At 33.7% G+C, this 21,235-nt stretch overlaps 1 protein-coding gene and 1 long non-coding RNA gene across 2 annotated transcripts; both read right to left on the bottom strand.

Annotated features, from left to right (window-relative positions):
- Positions 1 to 1,652: 1,652 nt before the first annotated feature.
- Positions 1,653 to 8,805, bottom strand: LOC123527267 (uncharacterized). The gene is made up of 8 exons (XM_045306618.2): positions 8,699 to 8,805; positions 8,286 to 8,340; positions 7,835 to 7,929; positions 5,452 to 5,779; positions 5,083 to 5,260; positions 4,419 to 4,672; positions 3,058 to 3,280; positions 1,653 to 1,880 (listed from the first exon to the last, which is right to left on the bottom strand). Exons 2-8 carry the CDS (start codon positions 8,326 to 8,328, stop codon positions 1,673 to 1,675), a joined length of 1,329 nt encoding a protein of 442 aa, XP_045162553.2. The 5' UTR covers positions 8,329 to 8,340; positions 8,699 to 8,805; the 3' UTR covers positions 1,653 to 1,672.
- Positions 8,806 to 16,646: 7,841 nt separating this feature from the next.
- Positions 16,647 to 20,987, bottom strand: LOC123539040 (uncharacterized). Its single transcript, XR_008367049.1, has 4 exons — positions 20,499 to 20,987; positions 19,654 to 19,713; positions 18,791 to 18,850; positions 16,647 to 18,445 (listed from the first exon to the last, which is right to left on the bottom strand). It is a non-coding gene; the product is annotated as an uncharacterized LOC123539040 (long non-coding RNA).
- Positions 20,988 to 21,235: the final 248 nt, after the last annotated feature.

The following is a 21,235-nucleotide window of genomic DNA, read 5'->3' as shown; positions in this document are numbered from 1 at the left end:
ATGACATAGCTTACTTGGGTTTCGAGGGGAGACGATATGACATAGTGAAAAAAATTAGTACTGACTTATTGTGGATCGAGTGGAGACGATATGTCATAGTGACCAAATGGGGACTAGCTTACTGGGGTCAAGTGGAAACGATCTGACATAATAACAAAAACAGGCACTATCTTATTGAGGGTCGAGGGGAGACGATATGACATAGTGACAAAAATTGGGACTAGCTTACGGGTATCAAGGGTAGGCGATATATCATAGTGACTAAATCGAGGGCTTACAGCGAAACTGGTCTATCTGTATATAGAAATAGAAGCAGATAGACCAGTTTCGCTCTAAGCTCTCGAAATGGGGACTAGCTTACTGGGGAACGAGGGGAGAAGATATGACTTAGTGACCAAAATGGGGACTAGCTTCCTTGGGTCGAGGGGAGACGATATGACATAGTGACCAATATGGGAACTTGCTTACTGGGGTTCGAATGGAGACGGTATGACATATTGACCAAAATGGGGACTAGCTTAATGGGGTCGAGGGGAGACGATATGACATATTGACCAAAATGGGGACTAGTTTACTGAGGGTCGAGGGGAAATGATATGTCATAGAGACCAGATGAGTACCAGCTTACTGGTGTCGACGGGAGAAAATATGACATAATGACAAAAACAGGGACTAACTTACTTGGGGTCGAGGGGAGACAATTGGACATAGTGGCCTAAATGTCGACTAGCTCACTCAGGGCTGATATGTCATTATGGCGGAACTGGGGACAAGCGTACTGGGTGTCAAGGGAAGACGATATGACATAGTACGAAAATGGGGACTAGCTTACCGGGGGTTAATGGGAGACTAAATGACATAGTAAAAAAAATGGTGACTAGCTTACTGGGAGTCGAGGGGAGACAATTTGACATAGTGACCTACATGGGGATTAGCTCACTAGGGGTCGATGGGAGACGATATGGCGTAGCGACGAAAATTTGGACTAGCTTACTGGAGGTCAAGTGTAGACGATATGTCTTAATACGAAAGTGGGGACTAACTTACTGGTGGTCGAGGGAAAACGGTACGTTATATTGTCGAAAATGGGGCTAGCTTACTGGGGGGTCAAGGGGAGACGATTTGACATGTGGTTAAAACTGGGACTAGCTTACTAGGGTTCGAGGGTAAACGATATGACATAGCACGAAACTGGGGACTAGCTTACTTGGGATCGAGCTGACTCAGGGATTAGTTTATCCATTACGTGTAAGGTGTGTGCAGTTAGGATTTTACGCCTTTTTAATTGTTTTGTTCGTTTCAAACATATCTAACTGCTGTAAGTACGATGCTGTGTTACGGCCACCGTTGTCCGCATTGTTGACTTGTGTTATAATGCGATGCGAAGACGCGAAGATAGTTCTCGCACTACTGTTGCGTCACTTTTCATTACTACTATTGACATTGAGAGCAGATGTTTTGATTATGATTTAAAAAAATATGTTTCAACGTCACTGACAATAACAGTTTCAGGATGCATTCTTCGTTGAAAACATTTGTGTTGGTGTTTTATTTTGGAGACTTGAAAGTGTAGACACAAGGCATATACGTACGTCGAAGGGCGCTTTTGATATTGGACCAGATGTATATTTGTACGAAATATATAAGGCAGATGTGTATTGACTGGTTTTTATTATCCCACAATTATTTCACCCGGTGTGATAGCATGAAGCAGATAGCCAGAAAATGTACAGTATATTTCATTTCGATCACCATACAGTTTGTTTGTAATTCCTGTTGATTCGATTCTAACTTCATCTCCTCCAACAACTTCTAGTACAGCGGCGTTTCCGGCGGTCGCATGGTGACCTGGTATATTATCATATATGCTGTTTATGTATCTGGAAACATGAAATATTTTTGATAAGTATTTGTATTCAATATCGGCTGATATATCTTTTGTAATTTCCTACAAATTATATTCATTTGGCAAATCACACTAATTTATAAACGTAAGCGCCTTCAAACAGGTACTATCGAAACGCCACACAACGTCTGTGTCAAGTGCGCCATCGTTTTTGTATGTTAGCTGATATCTCAGTTACCACTGAAACTCATTCTCTGACTTATATTACATACTAGGTTCCATATCTCTATTTTGCTTTCTTTCAGAATTATGCCTCTTATTCGACTAAAGATTTCGTATGTAAGCTGGTATTTAACTATCCACTTGCGGAAAAGGACTGAAACTTCAGGCACTAACTCACTGTGAATTACACTGCACAGCTTTCAAAACTCTATTTTGCTTTTTTTACAAAAGTTTGCCCCTTTGTCGACTGAGCTTTATTTTGGTAAGTTTTTTTTGTATGTGAGCCGGTATCTCAGTACCAACTTATAGGTATGGAGTGAAACTTCACACGCTTGTTCACTATTAATGACCTGTCATTCACTGCACATGTTTCACAACTCTGCTTTGCATTTTTACAACTTATGCCGCTTTTTCCACATAGCAATTTTGGTGAAGTTATTGTATGTAAGCTCGTAGATTTGTATCCACTGATGGTAATGAATTTAAACTTAACACACTGGTCCACTGTGATGATCTGACAGGCTTTAGACAAGTTCCATAACCCTGTTTAGACACTTCAATTACAATACTACATTGTATTCGCTAAGAAAGCCCAGTGTAACAGACAATAACCCTGTTTTGCGTTTTTACAAAATTGTGCCCCTTTTTCGACATTTATGTTCATTAAATAGAAAAGGCTGTAGAATAGTCGAGCGTTGATGTACTACGACAGCTCTTGTTTAGGAAATATAATAGGTTTCTAAAAACTTAAGTTTGTCATTAAATTTTGTCAATAAAATCTAAAAAATATTTTCTGCATTTCAATGGCCATAGCCAAGTGTTGTTTAGTTGACATTTTTTCACTATGACTCTACCAGATTTATTTAAGTTATTCATTGAAAAACGCTTCATAAATTGTGCATCCGTGCAATCCTCTCCATGTACGGCCGATGAAATAGTTATTTTTGTTTCAAATAATTTAAAAAATATAAAATGCTGTCAAAACAAACCTTTGGTTATGCATCAGTCTTAGATATATACTGCTTCCAGTTGATGTTCTACCGTGGTAGTTAAACTCATAAACACCACTTGCTGGTGCGACGAAACGACGGGTTGATATATTGTAGGAATTCTTATAGTTGACGAAAACTTTGTCAAATGGAACAGTTGACCCTGCTGCCACCGTAACGTTATGTGTAAGAGCGACAGAAAATGCCACTACCGGGTATGATTCTGTAATAAATTATTACCAGTAGTTCATATTTTGGAAGATATTGTTTGGTTAAAAAATGATAAACAGATATTTCAAGTATAGGTACATGTAGCGTTAATATGCTCAATATTTGCAAGTGTCTTCTATATTATTAAAAATCACAAAGATTAATATACATTCGAAAAAGCCACATTCCATGTACACATATATGTACCCTATATCAGTGTGAAAATGGATGTGTACGTGATTTGTTTTATTTCTTATGAAATACTAAATGGGATACATAATGTATATCTTTATTGTTTTTACTTTATACCGCAGTTGAAATATTTTTTCTGTATTTTTACTGTTTTCTCGGAACTTTTTTTGAGGAGCGACTATGGTATCATTTGGAGAAAAATATACACTAATAGTAAAATTAACCTACTTTTTATCTTGCACAAAAATGAAATATAAAATTTGTGCTGACCTCATCTGCCTACGGTAAATAGTGTACAATCAATATGATGAGTACATTTAGGTATAACCTCCATTTCATTTCGACTTTTACACAGAAAAAGTATAAAAGCACACACTTATTGAAAAGCTTGCCGGTCAATAGTTAAAAGAGTATTGTTTGAAGTCTGGTGTTTCATGGCATCAGAAATTATTTTTATAGTTTTATTATTTTGTTTCTACTTATTATCCTAGAAAACATGAATACAGGTCGGTTATGTATAGGCCTACGATCATATAACAACAATAATTAATAAAGCAACATTTATCTATAGATATAATGTTAATTGCGTTTTACTTTGCTTTACGATTATTTCTTTAATCAGACTCTAATAGGATAATAGTTTCTTTAAAATACTTGGAATGGCATACATAACATTTAATTTCAGGTTTAAATTTGCTGAAAGGTTTTAATTTTACTTTTTTTTTTTGTTAAATTTTAATTTAATTGCCCTCTTTAATTAATTAATCTTGAATATTATAATGACCGCGTTTTATTGTATTGAATTAACTAAAGATTTACATAATATTGTTTCTGTTAAAGGTAGATTATCACATCTGTGCTAATCGAGCACCTCTCTCAAAACTAAACCTCTACTTAGTACGTAAAAATGTTGAACATTCTTAGTATAATGAGAAGAACAAATGTTACGCAAGTGGTACCTGGTGATAACATATCCAGATCTGTTATAACTTGGACTCCCGAGAATGTTGTAAATATTTGGTCTTGCTTTCCAAATAAATAATTGTCAACTCCTGCGTGAGCTTTTACTGTCATGGTATCGTTGGCGTTCAGATGTAAAATGACTGTATTTCCCGCACCAGTCCATTCAAAGTCAGTTACGCATTTTATGGAGCATACGTAGTGGTCATTGTGGAACAAATCTTGCCATAATTCTTCGTTTTGGTGAGCTAGACTAACAAAATAGTTAAAACATATTTTTCTTTAAAATGGTCATACTAATTATATTTTATAGCATTGTCACAGAAAACAATACGACTTTCTGTGGTGTTCAACAAAAAATAGAAAATAAGTAAAAAAAGAACTATAATAAAACCCAACTCATACTACGTACATCCCCAAAAGAGCACGTTTGACTTATCCAGTATTTCAACTATCGGAGTAATGCAATATTCCCGTGTTCAGAGCATAAATAATTGCTTTTAGTTCATACATTTATTTCAAATTAACAAACACTATTATCAGTGCTTTAAAAACAATGATTGTAGAAGTTTTGAAGTAAAGCTGCCTTAAATACTATTAATCATGTTTGGAAAGTACTTCGTACAAAAGTTTACAAAGGGCAAACTGCATGGCTTAAATTACCTGAAAAAGTGAAAAATATATATTCCAGAGGTAGGAGCATTAAAGACTCCCGTGTCTAGGTTAAATGCGTTATTAATGTCCACGAGTTCAGTGTTGTACATGATCGAGTCTCCACCATTCACATTCTGGTTACGGTTGGATGTTACCGAGAAAGCCGGTATGGCTGTTTCATCAGTACCTTTATTAGAAATAACGATAACAAATTGTGAGCAGGCTCAAAGAAGTATAGCTCTTTGGCAGGTTTGAGACTACACAGTAGTTTTATGCTAAAACAACACACTAAATGGAAAGGTTTTAATAATTGCTTTTTTGAGGAATTAACATTCCGTATTTCTTATAGATACTATAGTATTACACACATGTACATACTTATTGCTTCAGATCCAATCTGGACACACGTGAATGTGTTGTATATTTCATTTGGCAAATCGTAAACGACTTCAGGATAGTTAATCCTTGTTTTAACTTGTACTGTATCCCCTTCGGAGAGAGAGAGAACCACAGCGTTTCCCCCAGAACCGTAACTTGGTGAATGCGCATATAGGGAAGCGACCCGGTGATCGTTATGCCAGATTTCCAGGAATATTTTCTTGTTACTACCGGCTAATGAGTACACCTGACATTTGAAGGTTCCACCCTCTCTACTTGTAAACACACCGTTTGATATTTCGTTTCTGTGCATGTGATTTGTTATCGTCTGTATTAAAACAAAATGGAGTCCGTAAATTTGGGTGAACAGAAAAAAAAAATCGATGATCAAAAGTATAAAATATTTGATGTTTAAAAATAACATAAACAAATATTTTTAAGATTCTGAAAATGTTAAACAATATAAATTTACGCCACATTTTTAACATTTCAGCAGATATTGTTATTACGAGATGTATAAAATACGAGATCATCTTAAGGAAATCTAAAATATTTTTTGGAAAGAATTATTTATAGCCATTTCAACAAAAGAATTTTTCTAATGTTCATACTGATAAACGTTAATATAATATCATTTTTTTAAATGATGCCATAATTATATATGCCGAAATTCAGGCAGATTTTACTATAAACTTAATGTTTTGATTTTTCAGGCTGGAAATCAGCTAAGTGGTTTCAGACATATTGTTTTCTGCCAATTCTTCAAATAGAACATTTCCCTCGCCTGAGAATCTGGATTTCGACCTTTTGAATGTGATTAATCAGATTTTGATGGAATAAAGGATTGAAAATTTTAGAAATAGCCATTTACACTTATTTGTATTCATTGACTGCTTCATACAAGGGGGTATTTTAAAATTTGGTTTTCCTGTACTGCTTGCTCAACCAAGATAGAAATATCTCAGCATATATATGAATATAATAAACATACTTTGCTTCAGAAATCGTATGAATATATGACCTATTGTATTTAATTTGTCAATCATTTACAGTGACCAATATATATTTAGTCAAAATTCATCATAAATGCAAGTAAATAAAATATTATTACCTCATCTATCTTGGTTGCGCAGCCAGTATAGATTGGAAATACAAAATGTATATGAATTCCGAAGCTATACATTGTTTCAAAACTTGCTTTCTGATTCAGATTGTTAAGGCATTCATGCAAATGTAAAATAAGAAATTTTATTAAACTCAAAAGTCAATTTTTTCAATCCTGTTGTATTAAAGGGGAGTAATACTAATTACAAAAGTCTGTAAAAATAATAAAACAAACATTTCTAATAGGAATCTTACTCCTTGAAATGGGTCTTTAATCTCTAACAGAATATACTAAAAATGAAAAATTTCATAATTTTAATTGTTGCTCAAATGTGATTGACCACCTTTAATATGTAGTATTGTGCTCCCATCCATTTCATACGCATTTGTTTGAATTTTAATCTTATTAACAGTTGCAGCAAATCTTTATTTCGCAATCCTCCGACTTGACTGTCTACCTTTAATTTGATTTTTTTGCCACTGCATTTACGAATCTGGGGTTTACTTATTGACATTTTTTCGCTTTTTGTAGGTGTAGACTGAAATTCCCGACTTGAGAGTAGCTTTTAAGGTGGTAACGAGGCACTGCTGAGTGTACGCCAAAAGAGTTGGCACACCTTCATACAGTGATAAATACTTTTTCTTGCATGTCATATTCGACAAATAATAGTAAAAAATTAAAACGAATTACTTTGTTTTCGTAGAGTAGCGCACTCCTTGGAATCGAGAAAAATACTATAAGAATTACTGGAAATGTGTTTTTATTTGAATACCGATCCTACTAGTCAGGTTTCCTCTCTTCAGCGTCTATTTTTGTGATATGTAGTACTGTGGATACGTACATAGTGTCTAGTCGGCAATCTTTATCATTTATTTATCAGGTTAGTTGTTTCCCCCCTTTGAGTGCACGCTGTAAACCAGGGAAAATCAACTGGTAAGCTTTTGTTTGAATGATAATAACTAACCAGGGAGTTTGGGGAGAGTGGGATTGGGGGTTTGTATTATTCCAACTAGTAAGATATTTCTATTTTTTTGTGCACAAATACATGTAACTAACAAAGTAATAGGGCTTTCTGAATCACGGGGAGAAAAAAAATCAAGTACAGTCTTTGTCATTCAAGTGCGTGTTATTGTAACTCCGCCTCTGAAACTGGATGATTTTATTCAACGATTAAATCAGGGTTAGGCATAACATATGTCCTGAAAATTCCGCTAATATTTTTTCAAGCATGTATATATTACTTGATAGCTTACATGACCAATACTTAAAATTACTCACATGAGGATATGGGAGTACCGTCTCATTTGTGACACTGAGTACTGCATACTGGGATACAGAGAATGCTATGGGATCGAACTTGGCTTTGGATAGTGCTGAAATTTTAACATACGAAAAACATTGAATACCTTTGAATAAATTAAATCATAAATTAATTTTCTTCCATCAAGTACGTGTACTGACTTTACTGTGCTGACTTTACTGTTAATTAAGTAACCTGTATGTCTGAACCTTTTGGTAGGTAATTAAGCCTACATAAGAGAATGCCAGTCGAATATGACGGTCAATGTTCACCCATGTTTAAGTTATAAAATACAGTTTGTCGACTTTGTTATGTTTAGTTTGAAGTCACAGTCCTTTAATGATGTTTATTTGACAACCAGATGCCTGGTGCCGCTCCAGATCAAAAACAGAAAAAAGGCAAAGAGTTTATAATAAACAATAAACTTACCTAAAATGCTGACTAACAGTAATTTTGAAAATAGGAGACTCATTGTTATATACACCTGAAAGATGAATAGAAAATTTGCAACGTTAGGTCTATATTCGAATGATAAAAATCAGTTTTATCTTTTTCTGTATGTAAATAAGAGAGTTCTCTACATCTACTTAAGTTGTCGACAACTTAATAACTCCATAGAAAAAAAAACAAAAAAGATTATTTAATCCTTTTTGACATACGTGCAGTATTTTCACAGACGTGTTGCAAACACCTGAACTGATATACATGACCTCGGGGAAGGCACATATCTTCTCAGCATCGCAAAATAAACATTGTAAAAACATCTAATGAAGACAGAAACGTATCAGTCGGTTAAATCAATGTATGTAGGCAATATGTTTGTATTATCAAAACGTACTAACCTTTCTCCCTGTATTGCAGCTACTGTAACGGTCCGTTCATTCTGTCATAACATATCAAAATTGTGTTAACCAAAGACATAACATGTAGTTTCAAAGATAAGATAAAAACGCTTCTATTTTAGTAACGCAATTATATGAATTTATGCTTAGTTTATCTTGACACCGAACTGCAATATGTTACATTCAAGCTTCTGTCCTTGACAGAGTAGCCTGTGTGAACGCCCAACCTCCATATTCAGGCATGTACGATGGGCACCGTGTAACCAGTGTACCATAAATCATACCGTTATATCCAGTGACCCTTTCCGCTATATTATAAAAACTGGTGCAATTAGCTATCATTTCTCATTGAAAAAATCTGTAATTAAAAGACGAATTTGAATTTTTTAGGTACTATCGCAAGTATTGTTTATTCAGTAGAAATTATTGAAACACGCACGATGTCGATGTGGCTATATTCGCTTATCTAGTGAATTTCATAGTGAACCATTCATTTATCAAATCGGTACTCGTAGTTGGTGGAAAGTTTTGGTGTCAGTAGTTTACAGGGGAGCAGTGGTCCAGTGGTTAAGGTGGTCGGGGGTCGTGGGTTCGGGCCCCACTGAGATCACGACCATGCCTTCACATATGACACCAGAACTGGTTTTTCTAGGAAGCGGACTCGAAAGTGGTTCAAATAAGCTTGAAGCTTCATCACAATCGAGCTAAAATAAATTAGTATAAACTAATAGTTTTACCACTGCCGAAATTGAGAGGCTTGAAAATGACAAGTGACAAGTGACATTGGGATCACTATACTAGTATGTAGAGTATTTGCGTATATAATATTTTTTTTTACAGAGAGTTCTTATGACACCTATTCAACATTCGTATCTGATAAATGCCTCCCACACTGTAACCCACCTACTTAGCTTAGTAGGATCTAAGGATCGCGGGGGCCTCAGTTCGATTCCAGAGTGAGGCCTATATTCTCCGGGACGATTTGATTTGAAATCATACGTCATCGTCCTCTAATTCATGTGGCGAAGTTGGCAGTCACTTACGAAGAACATGTTATAGTGCTAGTACAGTATCAAAGAACACTGGTTATCAATATTATGATGATCCGTATATGGCTAAAATTTTCCCTTATATTGGCCGAAACGCCCGGCACGTAGGGTGTATGCTCAGTGTAAATAAAGTGTGCTAATAGTCCTTTTCACAACCAATGGATAGTTTGATTCCCAACTCTTCAAACTAAAACTTCTGGATCGGTGTCCCGAAGTATGAAACCTACATATCTTGTACTATCATCCAACACCTACACAATTTTAGTTCATATGGCGACTTTCCAGCTTTGATGGTGAAGGAAGACCCCAGATGCCCCTCCCTGCATTATTTCATCACGAGTGGGCACCTGTGTAGAACCACCAACCTTCCGTAAGCCAGCTGGATAGCTTCCTCACATTCAACGCCCCGAGTGAGGCTTGAGCCACCATCGATGAGGGGCAAGTGATTTGAAGTCAGCGACCATAACCACTCGGTCAGGATGGCCCTCTCAGTTTTTGAACAAATGGTGAGGACTTAAATACATATACACACTTGAATAGTAAATGTCTGTAGGAAAAATATATCTATACATGTGCTACAGAAATATAATTTACAGTTTATGTTTTAGCTGATTTTATTTATTACTTTGAATAAAGAAATTCAATATGCGTCATTTTAATATATCATAGAAGTAAAAGGAATTCCATAGTAAAAAGCGGAAGCTGTCCATTTTTAGTGTTTGTGAAAATATGTGATTTTGTCTTATCTATTTACTATTTATTTACGAATTCATTCAAAATTATACAAGATCTGAACGGTAACTAGAAGTTTTACGTTCCAGAAACGATAAACATCGAAAGGTGAGTCTAACTGGACTATATGATGTAAATCAAGATTATACTTGCAGTTTTGTCATGTCCGTGCACAGACCTGTCATTCAATACTACGGGTCCTTAGATTCAAATTCGACTGGAAATGGAGTTAAATTGCTAGTACAGTGATAGTAATTAAGCGCTGCCTATCCCAAAAAATAATTCATCGTGGATTTAGACATGACTTACTAGATATAAACTTTAAAAGTTCTAGTATTCACCAAACGCATTGTGTAGATAATGTTATATTTCTAAAAAATGAAAGGAACTTGTTTAGAGCTAATTTTTCGGATATAGGCCTAGATCTATAAATAAAAAGAGAGTCGATTTTAAGCTAGATCTAGGTTCAAGTAGACGAAATTCAATAATAAAATATAACATGTAGATTCTATATGACCGAGTTGTAACGTAGGCCTAATAATTTACAAAAAAACAACAACAACAAAAAAAAACAACAACAAAAAAACCAGGAGAACACAGTACATTTCGAAGTTCGCAAAATGTCCATACGTTGAAAATGTATATAGATCTATTATAATATAAGAATCTTATAAGTTTATGTAAATATGACTGCCCGTGTAAAGCAAGACAGATTTTTCCCATTACCAAGAGACAGCGTGGAATGGAAAACCGAGCTTTAACGAAGTTTAAACTTAGATTATTTTTCTTGCCGACCGTTTATACGCAGCATTTTCAGATACTTCAAATTAAAAATACACTATTACTTCATAATGTGGCGCCAAATATGACGTCACAATGCGCACGTGTAGCTATTTCTTCCTGTAGAAATGATAAGGCGATCTCTTACCTGGATAATATCTTCCCCCTCTAGGTAGGGGCTAATTAGTTGTAGTGTCAATTTAAGATATGCCCAGAGCATTGATGAGATTTAACAAAACCCGTTTTTTAACATCAACAACGCTCAGAACGGAACGTGTTTTAATGCTACACAATTCTGGCTAACAGTTGACATGGGCGGAGGAGCGGTGGGAAGGTGTTCTGACCCCAAGTATCTGTTTCTTAGACTACAAAAACAAAGTTTGTACTTAGGCTTAATCATGTCGTGGGACGAATACAGTCAAACTTTGTTAATTCGAATTTGTAGACCACCCTCCGCTTGAACACGTCGTCAGGTCCAAGAAAAATCCCTGTTTAATGAATTATGTTCAATAACTCGAACAACCGCTCACTCGAACACATTTTGCTGGTCCCGTCGAGTTCGAGTTAACGAAGTTCGACTGTATGTATCTATGCCAAAATATACAATATTCGAAGAAAAGTTCGGAACTGACGGACTGCCATTGCTTCTATGAGCTTTAAACGTTTTGTTTTGATATTCTAACTGACAATACGACATAAGGAGTACTAGACAAACACAGAGACATTCTGTCATGATATCGTGTCGACGTGGCGAATACACAATAATATGATAGATCGACAAATAAAGGGTGCCAGAACAACATTTCATACCCACCGACACGAGATCTCGAAAAAGAAAATCTGTGAAATTGGCAACCTTTATTTGCCTTTTTTTTCGTGCAAAATCTATTGAGATGCCGTATTTTTTGTGCGTTCGAACCGCCAGCACGGCAGCACAACAACACGACAAAATAAAGAAAGTGCCATTCTTTCATGTTGGCGGGACGATGACACGGTAATACGACAGCTCGACAAAGTACGGACACCAGAACGGCACTTTTATACCTACTAAAAACAAAACAAAAAACGGACAATAATATCTGTTGGGCTGGCTACCTTTATTTGTCGTTATTTCGTATATTTTAACCATACCGTAGAAGTGTGCAGATCTATATTTGATCTATAAATTAATTCCGTAAATACCGTAAATGTGGGCAGATGGAACCGTAGAAGTGGACAGACTAACGGTACTGAAATATTGAAAAGAATCTGCCCACAACTGCCCAAAAAGACGGGAAAACAACTGGGACTCGTTCCTCAAAGTTATAGGTATCACTTAAATTATGACTGAGCTTTTTCTTTACCACTAAGTGTTGATAGTGGAAGTAGGTTTATTTTGGAAATCTACGGAGATCCTCCCAAAACAGCCACTTGCGCATGCACACCAGAAACGAAATACCCGAGATACATTGAAACAATTTTTGTAAATAAAGAGTCGGAGTCATCATAAATATATTCAAAACTTGCCAACTCTGAGCGAGCTTTTAGTATTTATTTTGTAGAGTTCGAATGTTTCTAGTAAATATTGAACTTGACTGACAAAATCTTTAAATCGATTTAATTATAAAATGCCGTTTTTTTTTTATTAGCCGATGTTACCTCGCCAGCCAGTATACTCTGTAATATGATATAAATAAGAAATATAAAAGTTGACTTATTTATTTTTATGTCGGAAGGAGCATATGATTTTACTTTCAATGTGTAAACTATTGTCTGTGAGTTTCATTTTGGATAAAAGTAATTGATATGATTTCTGTCGTCTTTAAATATATTGAAAAAGCAACATATCCATGTTTTATTTTTGATAAATGCCAGCTGTTTTCTTATTAACTTAAAGTATGATTTCCTAACAAAGTTGTATATCAGTTTCACCCCTTATAAACGACTGTACTCCTCCTCTTCCTGTTGCAAGCAATCAAAACAATAAGCTGGCACCTAAAAGTTGGAAAAAACTATTTTGAAGTGATTAATGTGCTTTGTTGCTGTTAATATTTATATTTTATTGGAAGCTGAAGATGATTTGTTTCTTTATATAAATCCCACTGTTTCGTGGATAAAGAAACAATACTAAGCATTAAAAATTTTGTAAGCTGCATACTTAATACTGTATTGACTATAATTAGAATACTAATGGTAAATAATTACGCGAGGATCAATTTTCGCAAGATATATGGCCTCGTGAATATAGCGAAAATTAAACCCTCGCGAAAATTTCTGCTTTTACAGTACTTAATTCTGTCTTATATAAGCGTTAAGAGTTTTGTAAGTTGCATACAGAACACTATGTTCAATATGCATTAAGAGTTTTGTAAGCTTCATAATTAATACTGCGTTAAATAGGCATTAAGTGTTATTAATACTGTGTAAAACACAATTATATCTAGGCCGCTGTATTTATCGGGAGTTCTAAATTCTTTGCTTCTAGTAAAATGATCTTGTTACTGGGCATAGTCAGACAATGATTGTCTCTTTTTCGAAGAGTTTATTTGTCAGACCTGAGACTACTTTCACACATGCTTTAGTTTATGTCCCTGTTTCTTAATATGTATATATTAGAGAATCTTGTAATTAACCACAAGGATCTGTTATGAAGCTGTAGAGATTTTAGCTGGCCATTAGTAATATTCTAATTTTGTTTTCTGAGCGGTATTATATCACCCACTTGTCCTTTTACTGGTAATAAAGAAGGATTGCCATTTGAAACAGTCATAACACTTTTAACTTGTGTAGGCGTTATGCCTTTATTGGGGGGTTTTAAAAATATAATGTGCACATAAATTTTCCGAAGTCAGTGGAATTAGCTAAAATGGCAGAAATTTATGGGACAAAACTGACATTACTTCCAGTGTTAACATTCGTCTTGTGCTGATGTGTCAAAGGGGTACGTAGGATTTGGGCCGATTTTGGCCCCCACCAAAATGATGATAAAGTATATGCCTTTTTTTACCTAAATGCTAGCCTGGGAATCCAGCCTGGCAATTTCTAACTTTTTTTATTACCTGCAAATTGACAGCCTGGGGAAACCTGTTTTCCGACCGCAGCGCCACCTTATAGGAGAAATCGTGTTTGTATACAAATCCGTTGTATATTCTATTTTTAGAACTGATAAGACAAAGACCGGGTGGGCTGTCGCCGAGCGTCCATGTTTTTTTGTAAACATTGATGTTTTTCTAATGGCTTAAACTTTCTTAAATCATAAATGATATCAATAATTTTTTGATCAATGGAAAGGATATAAAACAAGCAATTTATTGATAACTTTTAATTTTTATTTCGAAATAAATTCGATTAATTATGAACGCTTAACTTACAGTGTTTTTTCTAAAAGTTTGGAGCATCGCTACGCCGCTATTAAAATCATATGTCATTTGAAACGGTTATTAATTTTCAAAAGTTATTTGAATATAAAAATATGAAAATCGTAAGCATTTCAAAACTTTTTGAATTTTTAAAATCCATAAATGAACGAAAAAGTTATTAGAAATTAAAAATTCCGATCCCATACACAAACGATGTAAAAAATATTTGTTTTGCCCACCGTCAGATAAACAGGTGTTGATGCGTGACGTCAGGGCGATCTCTCCTATATTACACCCGAAATATGCGGGTGTTTAATAAAGAACGATAACTTCTGAAAGCAATAATCCATGGCTAAAAATAGAAACGGAATTCTCACGGAAAAAACAGATCGGAATCGTGTACTTCCGAAGGTTTCCGAACATTTCCGGGCCATAGACAAATACCAGTTTGTACCTCCAATAGCTTTTCCAGCAAGTTGTAACAACTTTTAAATATGTCAGTATAAACTTTAATTTGCGTCATAGCTATCAAGATGTTATTTTAATGCAGACCTAGCGATCTACGAAAATTGTCGAAATTTCAGCAGCATTGCCTCGTTTTCGATTCAAACAAGCGCAAATATGATCACATGTTAAGTATGCTAATTATAGAAAATCGATAATCAGGAGTTACATGGAAACTCCTTCAGATTTCCCCAGGCGTTGATAACATCAGAAACTCGATGAATGCCAATTAACACTTATTAGCGCCAATTCAGTGATATCTTTAATGCATAAATATTAGGTATGATTTCTTCTGACAAAGCAAAAATATTATCAACGGCTTCCCAGGCTACCTAAATGCATGTATTTTCCAAAAATAAACATTAAAATCTGCAAGGACAATTGTTTATGGAAAATTCAATGTTTGCATTATGTGCTGTTGTGAAAGAAAGCATTAGCGTGTCTTGTGGGTATACTTAAATAAATTGGAAAAACAAAATAATAAATGATTACTATTACAAATGTTTAATTAAAATATTAATGTAAACCCATCAGGCTATTCAAACATGTATAACCCGATAACAGAATTGCCATAGAAACGGTTCTAACTAAGGGAAATAACTCTTTCGAATCCTGAAACTAAAAATTTCTTAAAAAACAATATTTTATTGTTTTATTTTTGTTAACGTTTCAAAGTATGATTTAAAATCATGTTCAGAGGAAGAATTCTTGGTCTGGTATATTAGTGAATAAAAAAGGTGTACTTTTACTGTTGGTTGCCATGGCAACATGGCTAAAATTTAGCATTTTTTTACTTTTTTGCATGTTATGGCTTCAATATTTTGATTTTTGGACATTTATGGGCTGATCACTGTTACAATTGATAATTCACAATGCTCCTGTAAAGAAAACAGAAAAAAATAGCCTTTCAGTTGCCATGGCAACGGGGCTAAAATTTAGCATTTTTTAACCTTTTTGCATGTTATGGCTTCAATATTTTGATTTTGGACATTTATGGGCTGATCACTGTTACAACTGACAATTCACTATGCTCCTGTAAAGAAAACAGAAAATAGCCTTTCAGTTGCCATGGTAACAGGTCATGTGGTAATCTGTTTAATAATGTTTCCGTAGGATAAGGTAAGTTTTCATCATTTGTTGTCACAACTTAATTATAAAGATAAAACTGTAAGCAGTGATAAAATGGATTTAAATCCACTCACTTTGTTTTGCATGCGAAAAAGGTATAAAAAATTTTCATTGCCATGGCAACAGAAGAGAAAATGTAGGTTTCAAAGGTTAAGGTACTATTACTGGAGAAAAATAAGTAGAAACTGCACAATTTCGAAGAGAGCCAATTGAAGAGCTGGTCTCATAACAATGGCAACAGAAAAAAAGACAAAATTATATGTCTCCCATGATGGCCTGTCAGTGGTGACTGGGCATGTAACTTACATTTATTTTCAGTATGGTTTGAATTTGAACTTTGACCTATGTGCCAAATTATTATAGTGGTCATCTACTGCACATAGTATATCAAAGTGTTCTCAAGCTTATAATACCTGAATCACTGTTTATCTAATTGTCACTGTGACCTTTATCTTTGATCTACTGACCCCAAATTATTCATCTGTTACATTTAAAGCCTGATGACAATGGGCAAAATTAAGTATCATTCAGCTTTCGATAATAAAATATTTCAGTCTTATATAGGGTCACTGTGATATTGACATTTAACCTACTGGCACCTTAAAGAAAGAGTTCATCTATTAGTCTACAATGAATTTTGACAATCATAAGCTGAAGTATTCTGCTATTATTGCAATGATCAGTTACTGCTTTCAGTCTTCTCCATATTTTGTGTATAATCATAAATTCCTTTTATTGATTTCCCTTTCCAGTTACTGAAAGCCAAATATGAGTAATAACCAAATGCTAACTATTACTTAAGAAAATGAATGCAATGCTTTTTCAGTTGTGTACACATTCATATAATTGTGATACTTGGTTATTTTATATGAAGTAAAGTTTATGATTTCAAAAGAAAGGACATATGGAGCTAGTTCCAAGCATGATTATGCAGCTTACAAGAAGACTCTAGACTGTATATATCAGCTTATTTTCTCATAACAAATCACCATTTAAAAAAATATATATTTAACATATAGCTGCATCATACCTAATCAATATTATTGCCAGTAAATATTTATTGATTTATATATGTAAGGCCATACTATATTAATTGATAGATTATCATCCACTCCCACTATTTTTATGCCTCCCCTTACCATTTTTAGTATGGAAAACTTCTATAAAGAATGTAATAAATTATTTTCTTTCAGTTGTTATTCCTTATAATCAAATCTATTTGACAAAAATAACTATTACATGTGATTATTTCTATTTAACTCTTCATTAAACAAAAATAAAATATATCTGAAATAAAAAAAAATTCTTACCCTTGTGAAGAAAATTTAATCTAGCAATTAATTTATAATGGCCTCAGATACAAGTTAGGAAAATTACACAATGTTATGTGTATTCTGCTATTCAATATTAACCTGTGAAAAATAATTGGATAACTTTTCATCAGTTTTGTTGCATTTATAATAACTTGTTGACAGAAGATGGTCACTGAATGTTTCATTTTCATTTTTCAAAAACAAAGATATTTACACAGAAACAAAATTTATTACCATATAAACATATATTATATAACCACAAACATTTTGTGTAAAATAATGATGTAGGAATGTAATAAATTAAACAGTTTGATAAATAATTAGTATCCATAAGTTACTAAAAACACTTGACTATCAAGAATTTAGAATTAGCATCCACACTGTAACTTAGATTGAAATGTAACACTGGCAGTCTCTTTCAACACTGTAACTATTACCCCCATGTAAATGTTACAAAGATGGATATTGCACTTTATTTACATAAACATTAGTCACTTTTCAGTAAATGTTACTTGTATATTTTGCAAATATTTATTCCAAGTATGTAATTTCTGATGCTCCAGCATGCACCTCCAAATTCATTGTCCATTGCTAATTTCAACCTAAATAGTATACCTAGAATAAAAGAAATAAAAATAATTTTCCAAGTATTTAAAATATTTTGCTTTCTGTGTAAAAAATGTTAAATGTTAAAATTTTAAGAAAAGATACATCTCTATTTTTGCTGTCCCTTGTAAACATGTTGAAAGGTAGATGCAAATTACTGGAAAAAGTGCCATCACTAACTGAAATGAAATATTCAATCATAGGGTTAAAAAGAGAAATCAAACACTCAAAATACTCACAAGTCCTTAGAAAAAACAGCTTAGTCTTTCAACATTTTGGGAAGCTGTATATTCTGGCCTGTAATGTAATATAAAGCAATTTGATAAATTTTTAATATATCCCTTTGAAAAGGAGTTACTGAAATATTGAATTTTGTTAGGACATGTATTGAAATCTGTCTGCTTTTGTCATAGTTTATAGAAAATTAATTCTGAATCTTGTTCAGAAACAAATATATACATGTACTATCTTCTCATCTTTACAAAAAAAAAAAACAAAAATGCAAGGTACAATCTGTGTGTACATCAGAGCATAATTAGTATTTTAAAGTTTTATTTATCAGATCTTCCTTAGGTAATTCAATTCAATTCCACAGTTACAGGTTTTGTGTTTTGTGAAAGGCAAGGAAGAGTTCTAAATTACCTTCTTATCATACTGGTTGTTTTGGGGCATTCAATGTTTCAAGACACACAGTAATACTCCCTGAAATAAAAAAGTCAAAGAATAATTTATGACATAACCAATATGCATAATTGTGTGTTAATTTAATTACAGAGGTCATAATCCATAATGTTTCAGAAAATATTTCAACTTCAAGTCTCTAACACTTTCAATGCTTAGAATAAAAACAATGCCTTCATATAACCAGCATTCATCACACTACAAAGGCAAATTCATAGCAATATTATTAACAGTTTTGCAAAATATGACTGAACATCTTTTAATATTCATCAAATAAAATTTTACATTCAATCTTAGATGAAAATATAGAATAAGATGAAAATACAAGAAAATATTGAATATCTTAAATGAAAATAATCTTAGAAGCTTTATGAATATGGCCTCAGGTTTAAAGATATAAAGTCACAAAATGAATTTCAAAGCAATTTTCTTGAATTAAAAGGTAATGTCCTGACAGGTACATGTATCAGACTGGCATTCCACAGCAGCTGCTCTTTCACTGTATAGAATGTGTCATGAGAACAGAAGTCATAACACCACTACTATATCTTGGGTCTTATAGTTGATCTGGTGTTACTCGTGCATAAATATGACAAACATTTCCTTTTATTCTAGAAAATACAGGTCAAGGAAATTTCAAAAGGACCTTGTAATACACTGCAACCCTGGATATACAGAATATAGAATAATTATTTTAAAGTGTTTATGCCTTCAGTAGAAACAAAGTAGATAGATGGTTAAAGAACTGTGGAGATTAACTTGGAAAGCCTATATCATAAGAAAAATTGTGTAATGAAAATTTTACAATTATCAAAAAGACATACCTTGTTGACCACTGACCAGTTGAAGGTAACTAAATAAATCATCTCAATTCATACCATTACCTGAAATATGATACAAAACAAACACTGATTAATGCAAGACATCACAATAATAATGTTGATAAGACCTTTACAATTTCAATCATATTCTGTTGACAATGAAGCAGACAGTGAAGCATTCTTTTATACCTGAAGGGTTTGTCTCATTTGTGAAGGACATCAGAAAAAATATTCCATATTTTAATAATCAATTAACAATATCTGCTTGCTTGTATTTGTCAAATTACTGCTTCATTACTTTCAGTAAATATGAAATATTCATATAGTGATCATGTATGCAATTCAATGAGTAGAGTCGTCACACCTTTCATCAGGTTGAATCTACTGTTATAAACAAATCAGAAAAAATAATGCAAAATGTAAACACTACATGTCAGTAGATTTTTTTTCTTTTGCAGTCTTATCAAGGTGGACAGTTATGACCAAAACACCACCGTTTTAAGCGTGATAAATTAACAGACATCCCTTCCCAGTCCATTTATTTTAACTTTTTATGAAATTATGTCATTATTGTTGTGGACTTCATAAACATCGTCCGGTTACTATGTATGTCCGAAGCTCTAACGATGTCAAATTTACTAATCAAGTGCTGAAAAAATCATTCGAAAATACAGAAATGTTGAATATCTCTAATCACTACTGCAAGTTATTGTGTGTCACTGTCACAGATAACTTTATCGTTGTGACACTCGTGTGTCAATAATTCTGCTTGCTTTCCACTGAAAGAGAATCGAATGAATACTCTTTTGGTTTATTTAACACAACAAAATGGCATTTAATCTACTTACCATATAAATTCCACGTAGAAGGGTAAACAATTGTAATTATTCCACGATAAATAATCTACTTTCGTTTTCACATCCACATGTTGACAGTGGCGCCACCTATAATATTGCCTGGCAACGAGCACCTAGCTTCAAGGGAGGCTACTCGTATACGTGAAAAAGGCCAAACAAATATTATCGTTTTTTCCAAAATTCGTTTATTAGCAACCCTTGCTCCGGTTTCTGGTTAGGAAAATATTAAATGGAATTAACAATTTTAATAGCTGTTATAAATTGTTAACCGGAGCAAGGGTTGCTAATAAGCGAATTTTGAGTCTGAAATGGCCGAATTCAGCAATTTTAACACAAAATGCCAGTACCGTTCGTACTTTGAACTCATTTTACACCAATACTGAGAATGTGTTAATATTAAAAACGACATAGTTCGGTAGTTTAAAGTTTTGTTTAATGAAAACTGTCGATTTTTAACACTGTCATCGATCTTTTTATTTTTCAAAAGTCGGGGCCATCTGCCTATATAAATCCTACGTACGCCTTTATCCAGAAACAACACCAGTGTGATAGGGAGGGTAAAATATTTTATTTGATTGGTTCACTGATTTGGATGGTACTAAAAGCATCTTATGTAGATTAACATCTATACTTCTGGCTTTTTCTTGGATAAAAATTATTGATAAAAATAAATGTACATGACAACTTTGGTTTAGCTTACTTAAACAAATAATAGATTGCCTCTGTAT

The sequence above is a fragment of the Mercenaria mercenaria genome, chromosome 14 (assembly GCF_021730395.1).
Source record: "Mercenaria mercenaria strain notata chromosome 14, MADL_Memer_1, whole genome shotgun sequence".
Taxonomy (NCBI): domain Eukaryota; kingdom Metazoa; phylum Mollusca; class Bivalvia; order Venerida; family Veneridae; genus Mercenaria; species Mercenaria mercenaria.
Note: the sequence above shows the minus strand (reverse complement) of the source record. Positions and strands in the feature narration are given on the sequence as shown.

Bases quoted from the DNA above. Each gene is read 5' to 3' on its own strand.
- LOC123527267 (XM_045306618.2), bottom strand. From the start codon at position 8,328: ATGAGTCTCCTATTTTCAAAATTACTGTTAGTCAGCATTTTAG. The intron at 5,261-5,451 runs GTATGTACATGT...TTTCTAATAAAG, and splicing joins GATTGGATCTGAAGCAATAA to GTACTGATGAAACAGCCATA. The intron at 3,281-4,418 runs GTACCACTTGCG...AATTTATTACAG, and splicing joins TCTGGATATGTTATCACCAG to AATCATACCCGGTAGTGGCA.